Raw genomic sequence first — 20,412 nt, forward strand, 5'->3', positions numbered from 1 at the left:
TTAAAGTTGCGCAATGCTCCCTTATAAAGTTGTTTGGCAGCTGCCTGCTTTGTCCACTGCTTGCAGGAAGAGCAGCCCATTGCAGCTAGCTGGTGGGGGCTTGGAACCAGGGTGGACCAGCAGCCCCGCATCAGCTCCCTGCTCCCCTAAGTTCCCTGTGCTGCAGCCACCCAGTAGGCTAGCAATTGCCAGCAGTTCAGCTGTCCCTCCCCCCACTGCCATGTGCTGCTCCTGCCCTCTGCCTTGGAGCTGCTCCCGGGAGCCTCCTGCTTGCTGTGCAGGAGGGGGGGGTTAATGTCAGGGTGTCCCCCTGCTCCCCGCTTACCCCATCTCCACAGAGCAGGGGGGAGACATGACAGGGCTCAGGATGGAGGGAGCTTGCTGGCTGCAGCTGCTGTCTCAACTTCCTGATATACTTAAGAAGGCAATGTACTTAGAGTGCTCAGCGTACTTAAAGGGGCAATGCATCTCTCTCTCTCACACACACAGGATGTGTCTTTGTCTGCCATGCTGTCTCCCCTTCCTCTGTTAGTGCTGCCCTGTAGAGTGTGAGGCTCCAATAACAATGTGTTAACCCTTGAGGGCTCAGCCGAATGCTAGTTCATCATTTAGCAGCAAGGCATTCCCTGGGAAATATCCCACCCTCTTCCACCCTCTAACTTCACCACCTCAACCAAGCTTCACAATCATCATTGCTGTATACAGTATTAAACTGTTTGTTTAAAACTTATACTGTGTGTATACATATATATAATATAGCTTTTTGGTCTGGTGAAAAAAAATTCCCTGGAACCTAACACCCCCCCCCCCTTTACATTAATTCTTATGGGGAAATAGGATTCGCTTAACATTGTTTTGCTTAAAGTCGCATTTTTCAGGAACAGAACTACAACGTTAAGCGAGGAGTTACTGTAGTTCATTTAGTCAGAACTACAGTATTAAGTGTTTTGCATGGGATGCTCCACCTTTTCTCTGCAATGCACAGTAGAACTTGCTGTACTCTTACCTCCTGTTGCTACCAAAAGTCGAGAATGGGAATTAAGGTAAGAGACCATTAGAGGGAAACTAGAGGAGTATTGCAGAAAATAGGAATGTGAGAATTCTGTTGTGAATAATTAACAGGTTGCATTCTGTAAAGTTATTAGCAATTGAACTCACGTAAACTAGTATTGTAGCAGACTGTTGAGAAATTGCCTTGCTTATCTTCTAATTCATGTAATTAGTGTGTTTTCTTTCTCTCTTTAAAAGTAATTGTGCACACATAGAAACAATAATTCCCTTCCGCTGCACTGTGCTTACTACCCTGTCTTTTCTAATACAATGGCCTTTTGGAAACTGTTTTCTTACATAAAAGCAGCAAAACCAGTCCCTGATTAAAACTATACCTGGGCTTCCTTGTTTTAATACAAACTGCAATAATGAAAAGAATAGGATCTGTTTGCTTAGCCAAACAAAAGAGATTTTAACAATGCTGTTTACTAACACTGCCCATGTTCAAGTGTACGGATTACCTATAGTCTGTTGTTCTGTAACAGTGTTTGCTTACATAAGGGGCTTTATGTTCAGTTCCATATATTTGAAATCTGGCTATTGATCTATTCACATACTGAACATCCTTTTTTATCAACAAAATTCAGCTTGCTTATTCAGGTCCAAGAGTTGCTAATGTTATCCAGCTCATAATTGTTTTCTAACTTGGTTCACTGGTGTGGAATATCCATTGTGTATTGTCATTTTATGTTGAAGCCTTGGAGACTGGTTACTTTGGGGAGCTAGGTATTCTTTGCACAAAGAAAAGAGCTCTAATGAGCTACTGTTGTTTATTTTTCTGTAATATAATTGATTGAGTTCAGTAAATAATGTAGCATCTGTTATTATACTATGTGGGGAAATGTCAAAACAGAAGGATAGTAAGCAGGTGGTTGAGGAAGGAAAGAAAGGAAATAGAATCTATTTAATTATATTATTTAAAATATAATCTCAGAGCAGACACATAAAAATGAATTTGAGCCACAAGGACGTTAAAAAACTCTCTTGGATTCACACAGAAAGTGCCTGGGATTGCAAAAGCCCATGTGAAGCTCTATGTATAATTATTTATATTGAGATATAATTTCCCCCAATGTCTGCATGTAAGAAGCAGACTGTTTAAATGATCTTGTACCCTTGCCTCTGCCTCATTCTGTCCCTTTAATTTAATTCATTTCCCCCACTAAATGACTATGGGGAAGATTTTCAAAGACACAAATGGCAATTGAGTGCCTAACTCCCATTGAAAATCAATGGGAACTAAGCACTTAACTGCCTTTGAAAAATCTTTCTCTTTGTGCCTTTTTTTCATATCACCCCAATTATTATTGTTAAGATTTTTACCAACAGGTACCTGCGTGTAGGCTCCTTTAGAACATCAGGCCAAACTAATTTAGCAGGCATCTTCTTTTGAAAATCTTGGCCACAGGATTCATGTTGTACTACAGGGGTGGGCAAACTACGGCCCGCGGGCTGGATCTGGCCCCTCAGAGCTTTGGATCTGGCCCGTGGGATTGCCCCCCGTGGCGCCGTGGGCCCCGCGCAGCTCTCAGAAGCGGTCCTTGGGCAGGGGGGCAGAGGGCTCCACATGCATTGCCCTTGCCTCCAGGCACCGCCCTCTGCAGCTCCCATTGGCAGCTATAATTCCTGCCCCAAAGAGCTACCATCTAAGGAGGCGAGCAACATATAGAGCGTGAATAAGAAGGCAATCAAATATATATAGGTTTTAGATACATGTTTACGTTTGCTTACTTTTATAAGAACGGCCATACTGGGTCAGACCAAAGTATCTAGCCCAGTATCCTGTCTTCCAACAGTGGCTAATGCCAGGTGCCCCAGAGGGAATGAACAGAATAGGTAATCATCAAGTGATCCATCCCGTTGCCTATTCCCAGCTTCTGGCAAACAGAGGCTAGGGACACCATCCCTGCCCATCCTGGCTAATAGCCATTTATGGACCTATCCTCCATGAATTTATCTAGTTTTTTTTTTAACCCTGTTATAGTCTTGGCCTTCACAACATCCTCTGGGCAAAGAGTTCCACAGGTTGACTGTGCATCGTGTGAAAAAATATGTCCTTTTGTTTGTTTTAAACCTGCTGTGTATTAATTTCATTTGGTGACCCCTAGTTCTTGTGTTATGAGAAGGAGTAAATAACACTTCCTTATTTACTTTCTCCAACCAGTCATGATTTTATAGACCTCTATCATATCCCCCCTTAGTCATCTTTTTTCCAAGCTGAAAAGTTCCAGTCTTATTAATCTCTCCTCATATGGCAGACACTCCATACCCCTAATCATTTTTGTTGCCCTTTTCTGAATCTTTTCCAATTCTAATATATCTTTTTTGAGATGGGGCAACCACATCTGCACGCAGTATTCAAGATGTGGGCATACGATGGACTTGTATAGAGGCAATATGATATTTTCTGTCTTATTATATATCCCCTTCTTAATGATGCCCAACATTCTGTTCACTTTTTTGATTGCCGCTGCACGTTGAGTGGATGTTTTCAGAGAACTATCCACAATGACTCCAAAATCTCTTTCTTGAGTAGCAACAGCTAATTTAGACCCCATCATTTTATATGTATAGTTGGGATTATGTTTTCCAATGTGCATTACTTTGCATTTATCAACATTGAATTTCATCTGCCATTTTGTTGCCCAGTCACCCAGTTTTGAGAGATCCTTTTGTAGCTCTTCGAAGTTTGCCTGGGACTTAACTATCTTGAGTAGTTCTGTATCTTCTGGAAATTTTGCCACCTCACTGTTTACCCCTTTTTTCAGAACATTTATGAATATGTTGAATAGGACTGGACCCAGTACAGACCCCTCCGGGACACCATTATTTACCTCTCTCCATTCTGAAAACTGACCGTTTATTCCGTTTATTCCTACCTTTTGTTTCCTATCATTTAACTAGTTACCAATCCACGAGAGGACCTTCCCTCTTATCCCATGACTACTTACTTTGCTTAATAGCCTTTGGTGAAGGACCTTGTCAAAGGCTTTCTGAAAATCTAAATACACTATATCCACTGGATCCCCCTTGTCCACATGCTTGTTGACCCACTCAAAGAATTCTAGCAGATTGATGAGGCATGATTTCCCTTTACAAAAACCATGTTGACTACCAACAAATTATGTTCATCAATGTGTCTGACAATTTTGTTCTTTACTATAGTTTCAACCAGTTTGCCCAGTACTGAAGTCAGGCTTACCGGCCTATAATTGCCGGGGTCACCTCTGGAGGCCTTTTTAAAAATTGGCAGCACATTAGCTATCCTCCAGTCATTTGATATAGAAGCTGATTTAAATTATAGGTTACAAATTACAGATAGTAGTCCTGCAATTTCACATTTGAGTTCCTTCAGAACTCTTGAGTGAATACCATCTGGTCCTGGTGACTTATTACTGTTTAGTTTATCAATTTGTTCCAAAACCTCCTCTAATGACACCTCAGTCTGGGACAGTTCTTCAGATTTGTCACTTAAACAGAATTGCTCAGGTTTGGGAATCTCTCTCACATCCTCAACTGTGAAGACCAATACAAAGAATTCATTGAGTTTCTCCGCAATGGCCTTGTCGTCCTTGAGTGCTTCTTTAGCATCTCGATCGTCCAGTCGCCCCACTGGGTGTTTAGCAGGCTTCCTGCTTCTGATGTACTTAAAAAAAAAATTTTGCTATTACTTTTTATTACTTATATTCACATAAATAAAGACTTCCCCACTCTGCTCTCGGCTGAGCCATTAAATATTGGCTGATTTCTTGTAGCTGTTGCAGCAAAAATGCATCCTGGTCCTTGGAGCCATTTCTCTGTGGATAGCATCTTTCCTTTCCTCCTTTAATCTAGCCTTAAAATCCACTTTTTTTGCCTTGGCTTTTTCCCTGCTGATCCTCCTATGACCTATGGCCGTTCCCACCTTCGTGCCTCATATATGCTAAATAACCTGTATGCCTTAAATATAGAGAAGAAATATCCCAATCAGAGCATTTTAGTTACAAGTATTTTTAGTAAATCTAACAAGTAGGGGTTTGTTTTCATTCTGAATTGCTGTTGGGGGGAGGAAGAGATTCCCTAGTTTCAAATGGTCAGTTATTTTGCCTAGAGGAGTACAGTTTGATAATAAAAAGTATTTACAAAAATGAATGCATGTAGTGCCTTTAATTTGTAACCTTTAAGAAACCAATTGAGCACTTGACAGTTATTCTCTCAATCAAAAATGTTGATGCCTTTTTGCCAAACAATTAAATTACCTCTCTCCATCATGCAATAAACTGTAGGTTTAATTATGTGTTATAAAGGAAGGGTTTATTTTAATTAATTGTCTGGTGGGCTGTTATTAAGAAATGCATAATAATGGTTTTGTCATTGAGACATAAAGCACAGCTAAAGTTCTGGAGCCGTGTGATTCCTCTCAGAGTTCTAACATGAAAAATAAAAAAACTCCTGTGCCTAAGTAGTTAAATTGAAGCTAAATGGTCCTTTTTCTTTCCTCAGGCTATCAGGCTATCTCTAGAGCAGGCTTTGCCTCCAGAGCCAAAAAAAGAGAGCACTGAGTCCGTCAGCAAACTGCGTATCCGAACACCCAGCGGAGAGTTCTTTGAGCGGCGATTCCTGGCCAGCAGTAAGCTGCAGGTTGTCTTTGATTTTGTAGCTTCCAAGGGATACCCTTGGGGAGAGTTCAAGCTGCTGGGCACCTTTCCAAGAAGAGATGTAAGTAAACCTACCTTCTGTGGATAAATTCTCCTTCGTCCTAGTTGTGTGTCTCAAGATGGCATGTATGGTACAGCATGAAAGGTGAAGGTTGGCTTGGTATGTTATAACATGGTCAAGCTCCATGACGCAAAGCAAGTCAGGAGCTAACATGAGAGCCCTAGGACAGAGGTTCTCAAACTGTAGTCCGTGGACCACCAGTGGTCCGCGAGCTCCATTCAGGTGGTCCGCGGATAGTTCCTTCTAAGGTGTGTGCCTGGGCGGCCGCACATGAGAGAATGAAGGGCCACCCACCTAATTAGTGGAGCCGCGCAGGCATGGCTCTATTAATTAGGTGCCTGGACCCTGGAGAAGAGACACATGTAAGGTGAGGTGGTGGCCTTGGGGGAAATAGGGGTAGGTGGGAGGGGGCAGTGGGGTGAGAAGAGGGGGTGGGGAGAATTTGGGTTGTGCAGGGCTGCGGCGGCCAGAGAAAGAGGCGACTTTCCCCAGCTCCAGGGCTGTGGCTGCCAGGGAGAGACGGCCCTCCGTCCCAGCCTCAGCTCTGTGCCTGTTCTGATGGGGGAGAGACCCCCCGCTCCTTCCCAGCCCCAGCTCAGGGGTTGCTGTGGCAGGGGAGAGAGGGCACATCCATTGCATTAGAAAGGTAAGACTACTGATATTAAAATATGAGTTGTGTGCTTTTATTTGTAGAACCAAAAAAACGTTAATTATTATTAAGGGGTTTTTTTTATATAGCGCTTTTATCCAACTATTACAATAGTTAGCTAACGGTACAAGCAACATTTTGAAAGATCATTAAGTGGTCCACCGAGACTCTCAGCAATTTTCAAGTGCTCTGCGAAAACAAAGTTTGAGAACCACTGCCCTAGGACATGTTATGTAAAAAGCTGTATCGGAAAATCCAGACTTTCAGTGGCTGAGGAAATAAAAAACTAATTTCTAAAGCAAAAAATGTAAAGGGTCAAATTCAGTGAGGACTGGACACACACATCCAAAAACAGAGTTTGATCCAAAAACTTTATTCCCTGTTTTAAAAGAAAGTAGAACCCCTTTTGCTTAGCATAATACTCCCAAAGTTCATTTGGTGAGCAGCATTTCATCTTCTCTCCTGGACGTGAAGTTCTGTTGTTCAGATTTTGTGTTCTGATCTTCCTGTTGATGTCCATTTTGCTTAATGTAATTTGTGACATGAGTAGAAAGGGCTCTGTCAAACAGTAAATGAGTTATCGGATACTTTAGCACACTTATTCCTGATAAACTATTCATCTATCCCCTAAGTAATTCATAAAATCAAGTAAATAACCATTTTAAATTCCTACCTAAAACTTCTTTTGAAGTGTATAAAAACATAATGACGTCATATCTGGTGTGAGTGACGATCATTATAGGCTGAACTAACTCCCTGATCCTCAAGTTTGCTAATTTATCTGTGGTTAAACCTGCCATGGACACTGGTCACTAGAGCTTTTCTTAAACTAGATTTCTTTGACGAGATGCCTTTTTTATTGCCTGCTGCATTATAACTTAGATTTTGTTTATAGCATAGTTATTGTTACTACAAAAATAAAAGATAAAAGGCCCAATCTTTGCGTCCAACTGAGTTGTGATCAGTGCAAAACCTGAGGCTGGGAAGGGGTGCAAAGCAGCACAAGTTGTGTCAGTCACGGAGCGGTGGGGCTTGGCAGCATACCAGCCACCCACCCCATATGCTGCGGTGGTGGTAGTTTAGCTCTGTCACCCGGGGATTGCACATGCCGGGGAAATCCTCAGGTGGCTGGTTAAGCTCGCTTTGTCTTTTTTGCACCATGAGAGCCCAGTGTGTGGGACACTTTGCTAGGTCCACCCTTGTCTCCTCCTCTGCAGGAAGTTCACTAAGGATAGGACTCAACTCAGAGTGTTTGCAGTGCTATTTTGTAACAGCCATCTGTTGCTTCAGGATTAGTATCTAGTTTGTGAAAGTCATCTTAAATTACAACCCGCCCCAAAAGGTGTAGAAATATTTGTACTTAACAAACATATCCTCTTGAGAGCAGGCTTGATTTGTGATGATTGTGACATAACTGTGAACGGGATTGTAGATATCTGATGGCTTGTCTTGAGCCATGTCTCAAAGGCAGAAAAACTGATTTCTAATCAGAGAACCTATCAGAAGAGGCAGTTAAGAGATGTTGAAAAAGACATAGATGGACTTTTATTTTGATGGTACTTATAACTGTTGGAGAGGAGAAACCGATTTGAAGTGGGAGGCGGGGAAATGCCTTCCAATCCCATAAATCTCAGCATCACCCCACGCATGTTAGGAAGCCAGCAAACCACAATCAGTGCACAAACTATCAACCTAATATCAGTTCCATAAAGGAATGCACTGAAGAATGCCATTCAAACACTCTGAAATCAATGGGGAGAAGGAATGTTAAGGGGCAAACCACTTAGAGGACTTGGCAGTGTTCAGATCCTTCTCCTCCACTTCTTCTCACCAGTCAGTCAGTGATCTAAATCCTGCTCCCTTTTCCCTTCAGGCCCCACTACAGCCTGAGCCCCAAGGAAGCAAGGAGTCACATTACGTGACACACAGACTAACCTTCCACCCCACCCTCTAAAACTCCACCACAATGGCATCTTCAATATGAGACTCCCCTAGAGCTTCAGAACAGCAGCCTCATTAAATGGAGAAAAGTGCTCTTTCCAGTATGGACCATGTTAGGCAGTTTACCTAGCCCCAGGGAATGCCTTTTAATTACAAAGTAGGGGCCCTGTTAGCTTGGCAGTGCTCTCATTATAAGAGTATAGACATCAGTGACCTTATTGTAACTTTCAAAATAATGATAAAATTGATAGATCTCTTTGGATTTTTCAGGATGAAAAGTGCTACATAAAGTAAGAGAGGAGGAGGATTGATAAGGGACCTGGGAGTCAGGAAACTTGGCTTCTATTCCCATGTATGCTACTGATTCGGCTGTGTGACCTTGGGCAAGTCACTTAACTTCTCTCTGCCTCAGTTTTCTTTCTGTTAAATGGGAATACTGATATCTACCCACCTTCATAAAGCACTTTAAGAACTTCAGATGGAAAACATTCCATAAATCTTTAACCCAAGATTTCCAAAACTGGGTGCCTTCATTTTAGGCTCCTAAATCATATTTAAGCAACTAAATAAATAGCCTAATTTTTAAAGTTGCTGAGCACCTGTAGCAACCTTTGGAATCAATGAGTCAGCTTTAGGCTTTAGATACCATGGTGAGAGTTGCTATATAAGTATCAAGATGAAGAAAAGTTGGAAAATTTGTGCCTAAGTATTTATTATTATTTCACATTAATGAGTGATCATCTGAAAACTAAGTACATTGATGAGTTAGGATCTTGGGAAAAACCCAAGTAAGTAAAAACATACTAAGTAAAAACAGCAATAAAACAGTAAAGCAAATGAAGCAATGAATATAAGTAAAATCAAGAGATGGCTAGATTTGTGTGCCAAAAGAATGGTAGAGGAGATTAAGTGGCAGTAGGAAAGTTGGTTTAAAATAATCTTAAAGGAAGCTGGATGGCCTTTTGCTGCTTTATTAGTAAATACATTAGTTTATATCAATCTCATGTATAACTATGTATGGTAAAAATATTTCAATTTATGAATTTAGAAGAGTGACCTAATTCAAATATTGAAGGCATTTTGGTATTGTAAATAATAAACTCCAGGGTATTCTATACACCGGGGGTGGGCAAACTATGGCCCAGGGGCCGCATCCGGCCCTTCAGACGTTTTAATCTGGCCCTCGAGTTCCTGCCAGGGAGTGGGGTCGGGGGCTTGCTCCACATGGCTCCCGGAAGCAGCGGGCTCCTATGCATAGGGGCAGCCAGGGTGCTCCGCACGGTGCCCCCACCCTAAACACCGCCCCTGCAGCTCCAATTGGCCAGCAAATGGGGCCAATGGGAGCTGCAGGGGCAGCGCCTGTGGATGGGGCAGCATGCAGAGCCGCCTGGCCGCACCTCTGTGTAGGAACCAGAGGGGGGGGACATGCCACTGCTTCCGGGAGCTGCTTGAGGTAAGCGCTGCCTGGAGCCTGCACCCCTGACCCCATCCCACACCCCTACTCCTTGCCCCATCCCTGATCCCCCTCCCGCCCGCTGAACCCCTCGGTCGCACCCCCAGCCCAGAGCCCCCTCCCACACTCTGAACTCCTCATTTCTGGCCCCACCCCAGAGCCCGCACCCCCAGCCGGAGACCTCACCCCCTCCTGCACCCAACCCCCAATTTTGTGAGCATTTATGGGCCACCATACAATTTCCCTACCCAGATGTGGCCCTCGCAACAAAAAGTTTGCCCACTCCCGCTATACATGGTAGTAGGGCATGCAATGCTAGTTACAAGATACACTCCTAAAATCTTGCGTTTATATTGGATCAACCTCTAACTCCTTGCTATGTAATACATTTCTTGTCAAGTTGTAGTTTGCATATAGGACTGTGATTCTGAAGGACTTCTTTTGTGTAGGGGGATGGGGCTGGGAGTGGGAGGGGGTAAAATTCTCCACCTTTTAATGTGAAAGTGTTGTACTTATCTGAAAAATATAAATGACAAATCCCTAAAAGCAGCATAAACAGCATACACTGGGTGCCCTTAAAAACTTCCACCAGTTAGAAAGATTCTACTGGTTCTAACAGAATTCCCCATTTTAAAAATAGGGAATATCTCTGGAACTGTGGAACCTGAAATGTGCCCACTCTGCTTTTTAGCACGGTTGTTGCATTTGCTGGCCAACTACAAGATAAGCAACAAATACCTTGTATTGCTTGTTCTGTACATAAACATGACAGAACATCTGAACACTAGTAAAACACAACAACATTATTTATGAAGTTGGATAGGTATGAACTGTACAGGGCACAGATCATTCCCAGTGGTGTGGAATTTTTCCCAGGACCAGATATTAGACAATTAATTTTATTAAATTATTACATTGTACCTTTAGTCAGTCTGAATTAATGACCCCAAAAATAAAGCACTTGCTATTTAAGCAATTACTGTCATGATGGAAGGTAGATCAACAATTGGGGACAAACAGCCATCACTAATTCCACTGCTTTCCCTATCCTTTGACACACAAGGTGGTCATCCGGTTTGCCTATCCCTCTGGCTTGCTCTGATCTTGCCATAAAATAGAAAATGGGAGCAGTTTTTCATGGTACTTTGAAACTATATCCTTAGTGTCCCCACTTGGAAAATGGAATTAATGACACTGACCTCCTTTGTAAAGCGCTTCGAGATGTACTGATGAAAAGCGTGGTGGTGGTGGCGGCATTATTAATAATGGTGGAAGAATGAATGAGGTTTTCATTTGGGACATTTTTTTAATGTAAATTTTCAAAAAAAGCCCTTTTAATCCTTATCTCTTACAACCGTGTACCATGAATTTCAAATTGGATTTGCTTTGAAATTTACAGAGTGTGAGATGTATCATGAGCTGAAGTTTAAGTAGCTCTGTATACTTTGGGTATCCATCCCAACAGGGTACCTCAAGCTATGGGTATATAGTGTTCTCAGTAGAGACCCCTATAACTATTACATTGGCAATACCTCTAAGCCTGAGCCTAGCCATGTTTAAAATGCAAGTTCTGTAGTCACTGGCATTTAGCCGACTGGCTATATTGTTTTCCCTGTCACAGTACACTAGATAGCGAGTGCATGGTCATAATATATTTGCTCCCTAAATTTAGGGAATGCTATTTTTCTCTTAATCTGAACCATGTAAAGTGCACCAATGTGTGCGTCACAAGTGGATGCAATGATGACGATACACTATGCTAAACCAAAATATCTGTCATTGCATTTCAGAAAGAAAATGTATTAATTGTTTCTCTATGATACAGTATCCATAATTCATAGACTTCGGAGACTTGGTTGCATGAAAATGTGTGATCAAATATGAGTGGAATTTCTGGCACTTGTGTATGTGCAATTTGCTGCTTAGTTTAGAGATTAGGTGTATGTGAATCTTCATCCAATGACTGAATTCATTTTCTGTTGTTAATGCTTCAGTTCATATATGTGTGGTTAATTAGGTTACTTCTTGGAGCTTAGCTTTCAAACATGTTCCCCTCTCATACTAAAAAGAAGCACTCTAATTTTAGTATAAATGAAGGCATTTCACTTTATTTTTCTATCATCTTAATACACTTTGGGAATCCTAATTCACCTTGGGAATTTGCTGCCCAAGGGAGGACATGGAGTCATACAAACAGGAAACGTCCCATTTCTTGTATTCATTTTACTGCTTTTCTCAAAATAACAAAGAATGTTCACCAGTGCAGCTGAAACAATACTCTAGCCAGAGTCTGAAGTAGCATGTGTGGAATCCCATTAATCGCTAATTAACTTTACTCCATCTAAGCATGTAATCCCATTTTCAGTGGAACCAAAGTGAAGAGCAATCCCAAAATGTCTCCCATGTTACAGGTCTTCCAACTTACTTAGAACAAAAACAAGCCTTTTGCTCTTTACGCTATATTGTTCCTGTATTTAAATGCTGTGCACAGTAAGTCCCTTGTAACACTCACTGGTACATGGACAGTGTGTCTACCCTTATTGCAGCTTTTTGGGGAATATCAAAGTGATTTTATCAAAACACTTCATTTTGATAAAGTCAAAGCACTTCATTTCGACTTCATTATTTCAGCTTTTTATAAAGTATAATAAAAGTTGAAACAATAAAGATGAAATGCCAGACTTTGACCTTGTCAAAATAAAGCTCTTCGACAATTTTTCATTGAAAATGTTGACAAAATCGATACATTCCTCTGACACATTTTGATTTTGTGTCGGCATTTTCTGACAGAAAACTGTTCATTCAGAAAATTTTCAACCAGCTGTACAGAATACTCTTTTTAATGCCCTCAGTTTAGATGCCCCAACAAAATGTTGTTGAAATATTTCCACATCTCCAGTAAATAAAAATTCATTAGTTCTATCTTCCTGTTGTTTACACAGATATGCTTGGCTAACTTAAAGTTGGTATCATAACCCTACTGTAAATACAAACTTCTACACGAGTAAATACACAGATTAACCTTTTCTAGACACTACTTGTTGTTTAAAAACAGCAGTAACATTTCAACGCATTTAAGCACGTGCAGCGACTGTTACTGGGACTTCCTCACTGACTGTGCTGTCCATCCGCTGACACTAAGGGTATGTCTACACTACGAGAGTAGTTCGATTTTAGTTAAATCGAATATGTGCAATCGATATTAGAAAGTCGAACGTATGTGTCTACACTAAGGACAGTAATTCGACTTTGTCAGTCCACACTACCAGGGAAAGCGTCGACATTGGAAGCAGTGCACTGTGGGCAGCTATCCCACAGTTCCCGCAGTCCCTGCCGCCCATTGGAATTCTGGGTCGATCCGCCAATGCCTTCTGGGTAAAAAAATGTGGCGAGGGTGCTTTTGGGTAACTGTCGGCATCCGTCAGTCACTACCGCCCTCCCTCCCTCCCTGAAAGCGCCGGCGGGAAATCAGTTCGCGCACTTTTTGATCAGTGACAGCGCGGACACCACAGCACTGCAATCATGGATCCCGCTGCGACCATCGCTGCAGTTGTGGCCGTTCTCAACACCTCGCAGCTTATCATACACCTTTCCCTGAGGCAGATGCAGAGAAATCAGGCGAGGAGGCTACGGCACCGGCGTGAGGGCCTGAAGTCGGAGAGTAGCACATAGCTGTCAGAAACCACGAGCCCCAGCGCCCAGGACATCACGGTGGCAATGGGGCATGTGGATTTTGTTGAACGGCGATTCTGGGCCCGGGAAACAAGCACGGACTGGTGGGACCGCATAGTGCTTCAGGTCTGGGATGAATCCCAGTGGCTGCGAAACTTTCGCATGCGGAAGGGGACTTTCCTCGAACTTTGTGAGTTGCTGTCCCCTGCCCTGAAGCGCAAGGACACCCGCATGCGAGCAGCCCTGACCGTCCAGAAGCGAGTGGCCATAGCCCTCTGGAAGCTTGCAACGCCGGACAGCTACCGGTCAGTCGCGAACCACTTTGGCGTGGGCAAATCTACCGTGGGGGTTGTTGTCCTGCAAGTAGCCAAGGCAATCGTCAAGGTACTGCTGTCAAAGGTAGTGACCCTGGGAAACGCGCAGGCCATCATAGATGGCTTCGCTGCGATGGGATTCCCAAACTGCGGTGGGGCTATAGATGGGACTCACATCCCTATCCTGGGACCGGGCCACCAGGCCATCCAGTACATCAATAGAAAGGGCTACTTTTCAATGGTGCTGCAAGCACTGGTGGACCATCGGGGACGGTTTACAAACATCTACGTCGGGTGGCCGGGCAAGGTTCATGACGCTCGCGTGTTCAGGAACTCTGGTCTGTTTAGACGGCTGCAGGAAGGCATTTACTTCCCGGACCACAAGATAACTGTTGGGGATGTGGAGATGCCTACAGTGATCCTCGGGGACCCAGCCTACCCGCTAATGCCCTGGCTCATGAAGCCCTATACTGGGGCCCTGGACACTGCACAAGAACTCTTCAACTACCGGCTGAGCAAGTGCAGAATGGTGGTGGAGTGTGCTTTTGGCCGTCTCAAGGGGAGATGGAGAAGCTTACTGACTCGCTGTGATCTCAGCGAAACCAATATCCCCATCGTTATTGCAGCTTGCTGTGTGCTCCACAATCTCTGTGAGAGCAAGGGGGAGACCTTTATGTCGGGGTGGGAGGTTGAGGCAAATAGCCTGGCTGCTGATTACGCCCAGCCAGACAGCCGGGCGATTAGAAGAGCCCAGCGGGACGCGCTGTGCATACGGGAGGCTTTGAAAGCCAGTTTCAAGGCTGAGCAGGGTACCCAGTGACTTTTAAGTTTGTGGACACAGAAGCTGAACTTGCCCCCGTTTCTTTACCCAGTTGCCGTCGACTATCCTCTCCAGTTACATACCCCCTTCCCAAAAAATAAAATCTGTTCTGTTTTGTTAATGGACACCGTTGTCTTTATTACTGGTTTCCGGGAATGTTTTAAACCTGGGACGCAGACTGTGGCGGGGGGCGGGTTTAGTGTTGTGATGCAAATGATGCTTCTAAACTCCAGGAATGACAGGCTCCGCGGTGGTGGACTGGTTGTTTCAACGGAGCCTGCCAGCCCTCCTGGCCGGGACTGCGTGTATGTGTCGGCTATGTGACTGTCTTGCAGGGGGAGGAGAGTTACAGATCCCCTGCTGCGCGGCTCTGTGATCCAGGGTAAGGACCGCTGCATAAGATCTGTAACTGCCCTCCCCCGCCACCAAGTCACAGAGCAACACCACCCCCCCCACCACACAGAACATGAAAACCACCTCCCAGACTGACCAGGATAACTAGTCACTGCACTGTATATGTGCCCTGCTGCTGGACCTGCCCCCTGCTAAAGGTGACTGTCCTGTCCAATTACCAAGCCCCTTCCCCCCACTTCAGACAGACTCTCATCTAAAAGAAGAGGATGGAAACAATAATGAACAAAAACGTATTTTTTATTAACAACCGCACATGGAACGGGGGGGTGAAACTTGGACGGGGTCTTGTGTGAGGCGGGTAGGAAAGGACTTTTCAAATTTTGGGGAATGAGAGCCTTCTAGTGGTAGAGCAGTCCGCAGGGGTGGAGTGAAATTTTTCACGGCCCCTTCCGCCCCTCCGTGTTTGGACTTTGGGTGAGGGGGGTATGGGACTTGGTGGCGGGGCAGGGCAGTTAGAGAGAGACTGCAGCGGGGCTCTCTCCTCCTGCCTCCGGTCCTGCAGAACATCCACAAGGCGGCGGAGCGTGTCCGTTTGCTCCCTCATTAGTCCAAGCAGCGTTTGAGTAGCCTGCCTGTCCTCCTGTCGCCACCTCTCCTCCCGTTCCATGTTTGCCCGGTGCATTTGGGACAAGTTCTCCCTCCACTGTGTCTGCTGGGCTGCCTGTGCTCGGGAGCATGCCATTAGTTCAGCAAACATGTCTTCCCGTGTCCTCTTCTTCCTCCTCCTAATGTGCGCTAGCCTCTGGGCAGATGTGGCTGTGGGAATTGGAAAAAGGGAGTGAATTCCTGAGACAGATCAATGTATCTGTGAACAGAGAACATAGTCTTTCTCTGTGAACAAGACCATGCAGAGCACCTATCACACGCGCACTGAGGACAAGGTCGAATTTTCGGCCCTCGCCTACCGTGCCTGCGGTCTTGCTGTGGCGAGCTGAGGAGCAGGGCTGGACACCGGACTTTGTCTAGCTGGCAAACATGGTAAGCCGTAGACTTGTGGCTGCTTAAAACTTTAAGAGTGGCACTGGCCTCCTTTCGCATAGAAAGCAATGCGAGTCTCTGCTGGCAGCAATCCTGCAAGCATGAACTCTGGCCCTGTCCCACCCCCTCGCGGCTGTAAACCGTGTGGCTGTAAACCGGCGGTTGCAGTTCTGTAAAGGGACGGGCAAGCAGTCCCAATACTAACTTTCCCCTACCTAATTCACAGCAGGGAGTCATGCCAGACATCACCCTCCTGAAGGTCTCTGCGAGCCAGAAGGAGCGAATGCTTCGTGACAGCCTGCAGAAACCGGGGCCATTTGCTGCAATGCTCTGCAAGGCCATGATCCCCGAGTACCTGCTGGTGTTGTGGCAGGGAAACGTCTCATACCACGGGGGGCCTAACAAGCTCTCCCTGCCCAGGAACCTGCTCATGAGGCTTGAAAAACACCTGCAGGAGACCTATGAGGAGTTCTCCCCGGAGGATGTCGCCTCTATCCCCGGATACATTGACCAGTTTTTGGGTTAGGTGCCCTTGGAGGGACAGAAGAGTGCAGCGTTTTGGGCATTATAATCATGAAGCGGACATTGTGAAATTTTTTGAAAATAGACTATATATTGAAGCGCCCAAAGACAGACTAATCATGATACACTTTGCACAGATTCCCGTTTTGTTGGACTTTCCTGTTTACATGTTTTGAAGCACTTTACCCACTGTTAATATTTGAAATATGCCAGTTATGTTATAAATAAATGTTTAGATATTTAAAACACTTACTGCTTGATCCTTCCCCTGAATCTGTGTCTGGGATAACGGCTGGGGAGGGTTGGTAGGGGATCTCTGTGAGGGTGATGAAGAGCTCCTGGCTGTCGGGCAAATCAGCGTTGTAAGCGCTGTCGACTGCCTCGTCCTCCTCATCTCCTTCCTCCTCTTCCCCGTCCGCTGAGGAACCGGCCGCGGACAATATCCCATCCTCAGAGTCCACGGTCAGGGGTGGGGTAGTGGTGGCGGCCGCACCTAGGATGGAATGCAGTGCCTCGTAGAAACGGGATGTGTGGGGCTGGGATCCGGAGCGTCCGTTTGCCTCTTTGGTCTTCTGGTAGCCTTGTCTCAGCTCCTTGATTTTCACGCGGCACTGCGTTGCATCCCGGCTGTATCCTCTCTCTGCCATGGCTTTAGAGATCTTCTCATAGGTCTTTGCATTCCGTCTTTTGGAGCGCAGCTCGGAAAGCACGGTCTCATCTCCCCACACAGCGATGAGATCCAAGACTTCCCGATCAGTCCATGCTGGGGCCCTCTTTCTAGTCTGAGATTGCACGGCCATCTCTGCTGGAGAGCTCTGCATCGTTGCCACTGCTGCTGAGCTCGCCACGGTGTCAAACCAGAAACTGCGATTCAAACTGCCCAGACAGGAAAAGGAATTCAAATTTTCCCGGGGTGTGGCTGGTCAGAGCATCCGAGCTCGGACTGCTGTCCAGAGCGTCAACAGAGTGGTGCACTGTGGGATAGCTCCCGGAGCTATTAGCGTCGATTTCCATCCACACCTAGCCTAATTCGACATGGCCATGTCGAATTTAGCGCTACTCCTCTCGTTGGGGAGGTTTACAGAAATAGATTTAAAGAGAGCTCTATGTCGAACTAAATAGCTTCGTGGTGTGGACGGGTGCAGGGTTAATTCGATATAACGGCCCTAAATTCGACATAAAAGCCTAGTGTAGACCAGGCCTAAGTGAATACTAACCACCTTTATCCTTCAGTACTGCAGCCATGGCAAAATGGATGCCAAGCCCAAAGCTATATTTCACACCAGTGAATCTGGCTGCTTAGTGGATTCCTGACTAATACCTTTGAAGAAGTTTGTTTTTTCTGGCCACATAAGTTGTTTGTGTAGAAATATCTGTATTGTAAATACAAGCTTAGCCTGCTGATTACAATGCTACGTGTACTGTGAATATTAGTTCAGTGCAGTTTTTTTATGAGATGCATGTGCAAAGGCTGTATGTATATAAACAGACCTTTTTAAAGGAGGGGGATGCCCTTTTGGTATTTGATGTGAAATGTACTTGTTGGCTTTGGCACAGTCTACATGTGTTTTTATGGTTCCTTCCAAGAATCCCTTTACCCACCACTGAAATGCAGCCACCTCTTGCATGTTAACACAGCAGCTATTTAACAACACAGCAAAAAGCAGAGCTAGCCCTAGAAACATGAGCCTGCTCTTTCAGCAGTACTCACTGACCTTTTGGCCTTTCCATGAGCCCTCTTCCAGCCTGAAAGCCCTCCAGGTAACCTCAGTGATAGTCCGCCAAGTGTGCCAGCTACAAAATCCATCCAGAGCCTAGTATGCTATCACTTCTTCCCATGGAGAAGTCTGCAGAAGTCTTCCTGAGGCCTTTGTACATCTTACAGAGCAGGCCTTTCTTGATATGTTAGATCAGAAAGCGAAGGATGCCACATCCAATTGATACAACAGGGGGCAGTTTAAGTAACCAGAATGGAATGAACCAGACTGGAATTTGGCCAGGATATCAAAATTAACAGCCTGTGCTTGCGAAAATGCTATGGCATCTTTAATGACTAACCAGAATGTTCCTGACCTTGGTTTTTCATGGTATTTGAAAGACACCGCCTCCAGCAATACAGCACTCCATAGCACCATGCAAGGGCATTGGGAGAGCTTTGTACATTCTGTGCTTACAACTTTCCTCTGGAAATCAAAATTAAACCCTGCAGTTTTTTCTTCGATTTCCACTTTAAGTGTACACCAGTGTAAACCATTTATTTTAGAGTGTCTTTTGCAGACAGTGTACTGGAGACTTAAGCTCTTTATTTACTGTATCTGGAAGCCGTAGTAAGCTAAGACTTCTACAGTATTTCACATTTATTTATCTGAGACATAGCTTAGGATCAGGTGGCAGTTAAGTCACTTAAGGTTATTCAAATGCATCTAAAATGTTGCTTAATAATTCAGAACCAGTTTGCTCTGTTTAGAGTGTTAAGATTGTTTAAATCCTTTTAATTAGCCAATTCCAACAGCAGTTTGAAGAAATGGGGGTGGGGGGAAATCTGTTTTGCCTAAAAGCTAAAATAGATTGAATCTAACCCACACTGTACAGTGCATCCAGTCAAGACAGGTGCTGATCAGGATTTCAGTAGGTGTAGGGCCAGGCTGTTCCTGATCATTGCATAGGTGTATAAAGTAGGGGAGAGATCACCACCCTCCCTATGTACCTTATGTCCCCTCCAAGAGCCAGGCATGAGCACAATCCCTGGGGTCCCCCAAGAGCAATGTCCCCCAGGGCCTGTTGTAGTGGAAGCCATCCCAAAGGAGACAGGGCCTGCATCAGTCAGTATTTCTGGCCAGTAGCATAGAGGCAAGCACATAACCTCCTCCTATGGGATGGTGTAACCTGCACCCCTCGCCGGTGAGCTGGGTGATCCGGAAGAGTTTATATGGCACTGTCAGTTCCAGAGCTACTCCGGCCTAGGGTGACCAGATGTCCTGATTTTATAGGGACAGTCCTGATATTTGAGGTTTTGTCTTATATAGGCGCCTATTACCCACCACCCCCTGTCCCAATTTTTCACATCTGCTGTCTGGTCACCCTACTCCTGCCTTCAAGGAATAGCTTAGCCATTAGATAGTGTGCAGTCCTCAAAAAGACCTAGGTCCAGGAACAGCTTTAGGATTTAGCTTCCTTTCTCCTCCCTTCACCTTGATGGAAGGCTGGGAAAAGATGAGCAGGGTGCAGAAAAAAAATGCTCTCAGCCATACGTGGAAGGACTCGTACTATATTGTGCTCATATCCAGTAGCACTCTGGTACTGAGCAGCACTGTAGAAGCTTCAGTGAGGACTGCCTGCCGGCTCAGCTGGTTACAGAGCTACTGCAGCACCTTTGGCTGTTTTAATGGAGATGGGATTCCGAGTGTAAAAAGTTGAAATGTCAGCTCAAATCAAATGTTACTTCACTGAGATGATGCTCATTTCACTGGATAATAGCTAGGATTGGGGTTCTTCACTGCACTACGAAATTACAGTGTGCCTGCTACTGTCACTGGAGATCATGCTCTAGTATCGAGGGGTTAAGCCATTAAAATGAAACAATCGAGACATAAAGAAACCCAACAAATAGGTTCGAGCCCAGTATTTGATCTATCTTAAAGTTATCTGATGAGCCACCATCTTCTGGATTTCAAATATATTTTTAAATTCACATTACTCCATTGCTGAATTTTATAAGCTATGTATGTAAATAAACCTTGGACTAATTCTGTAGTCCTAGTTAACTAACCAAGTGTTCACAACTGTGCTAATATAACTCATGGTCCTGGAGCACGAACAAGTCGTTAAAATAAACCTCAAAAGTTGTCTTCATTTTAAGCTCTAGGACATAAATCAATGTTTTCCCAGTACAAAAGGACAA

At 44.7% G+C, this 20,412-nt stretch overlaps 1 protein-coding gene across 1 annotated transcript in view; it reads left to right on the forward strand.

Moving 5' to 3' along the window:
- LOC113406567 (FAS-associated factor 1) overlaps positions 1-20,412 on the forward strand; it is a 323,445-nt gene that overhangs the window by 287,009 nt on the left and 16,024 nt on the right. Inside the window, exon 18 of the mRNA XM_026651889.2 lies at positions 5,533-5,748. Within this exon, the coding sequence (XP_026507674.1) occupies positions 5,533-5,748 (216 nt within the window). The remainder of the gene's footprint in view (positions 1-5,532; positions 5,749-20,412) is intronic.

The sequence above is a fragment of the Terrapene carolina genome, unplaced genomic scaffold (assembly GCF_002925995.2).
Source record: "Terrapene carolina triunguis isolate 2854851 unplaced genomic scaffold, T_m_triunguis-2.0 Scaffold105, whole genome shotgun sequence".
Lineage (NCBI taxonomy): Eukaryota > Metazoa > Chordata > Testudines > Emydidae > Terrapene > Terrapene triunguis.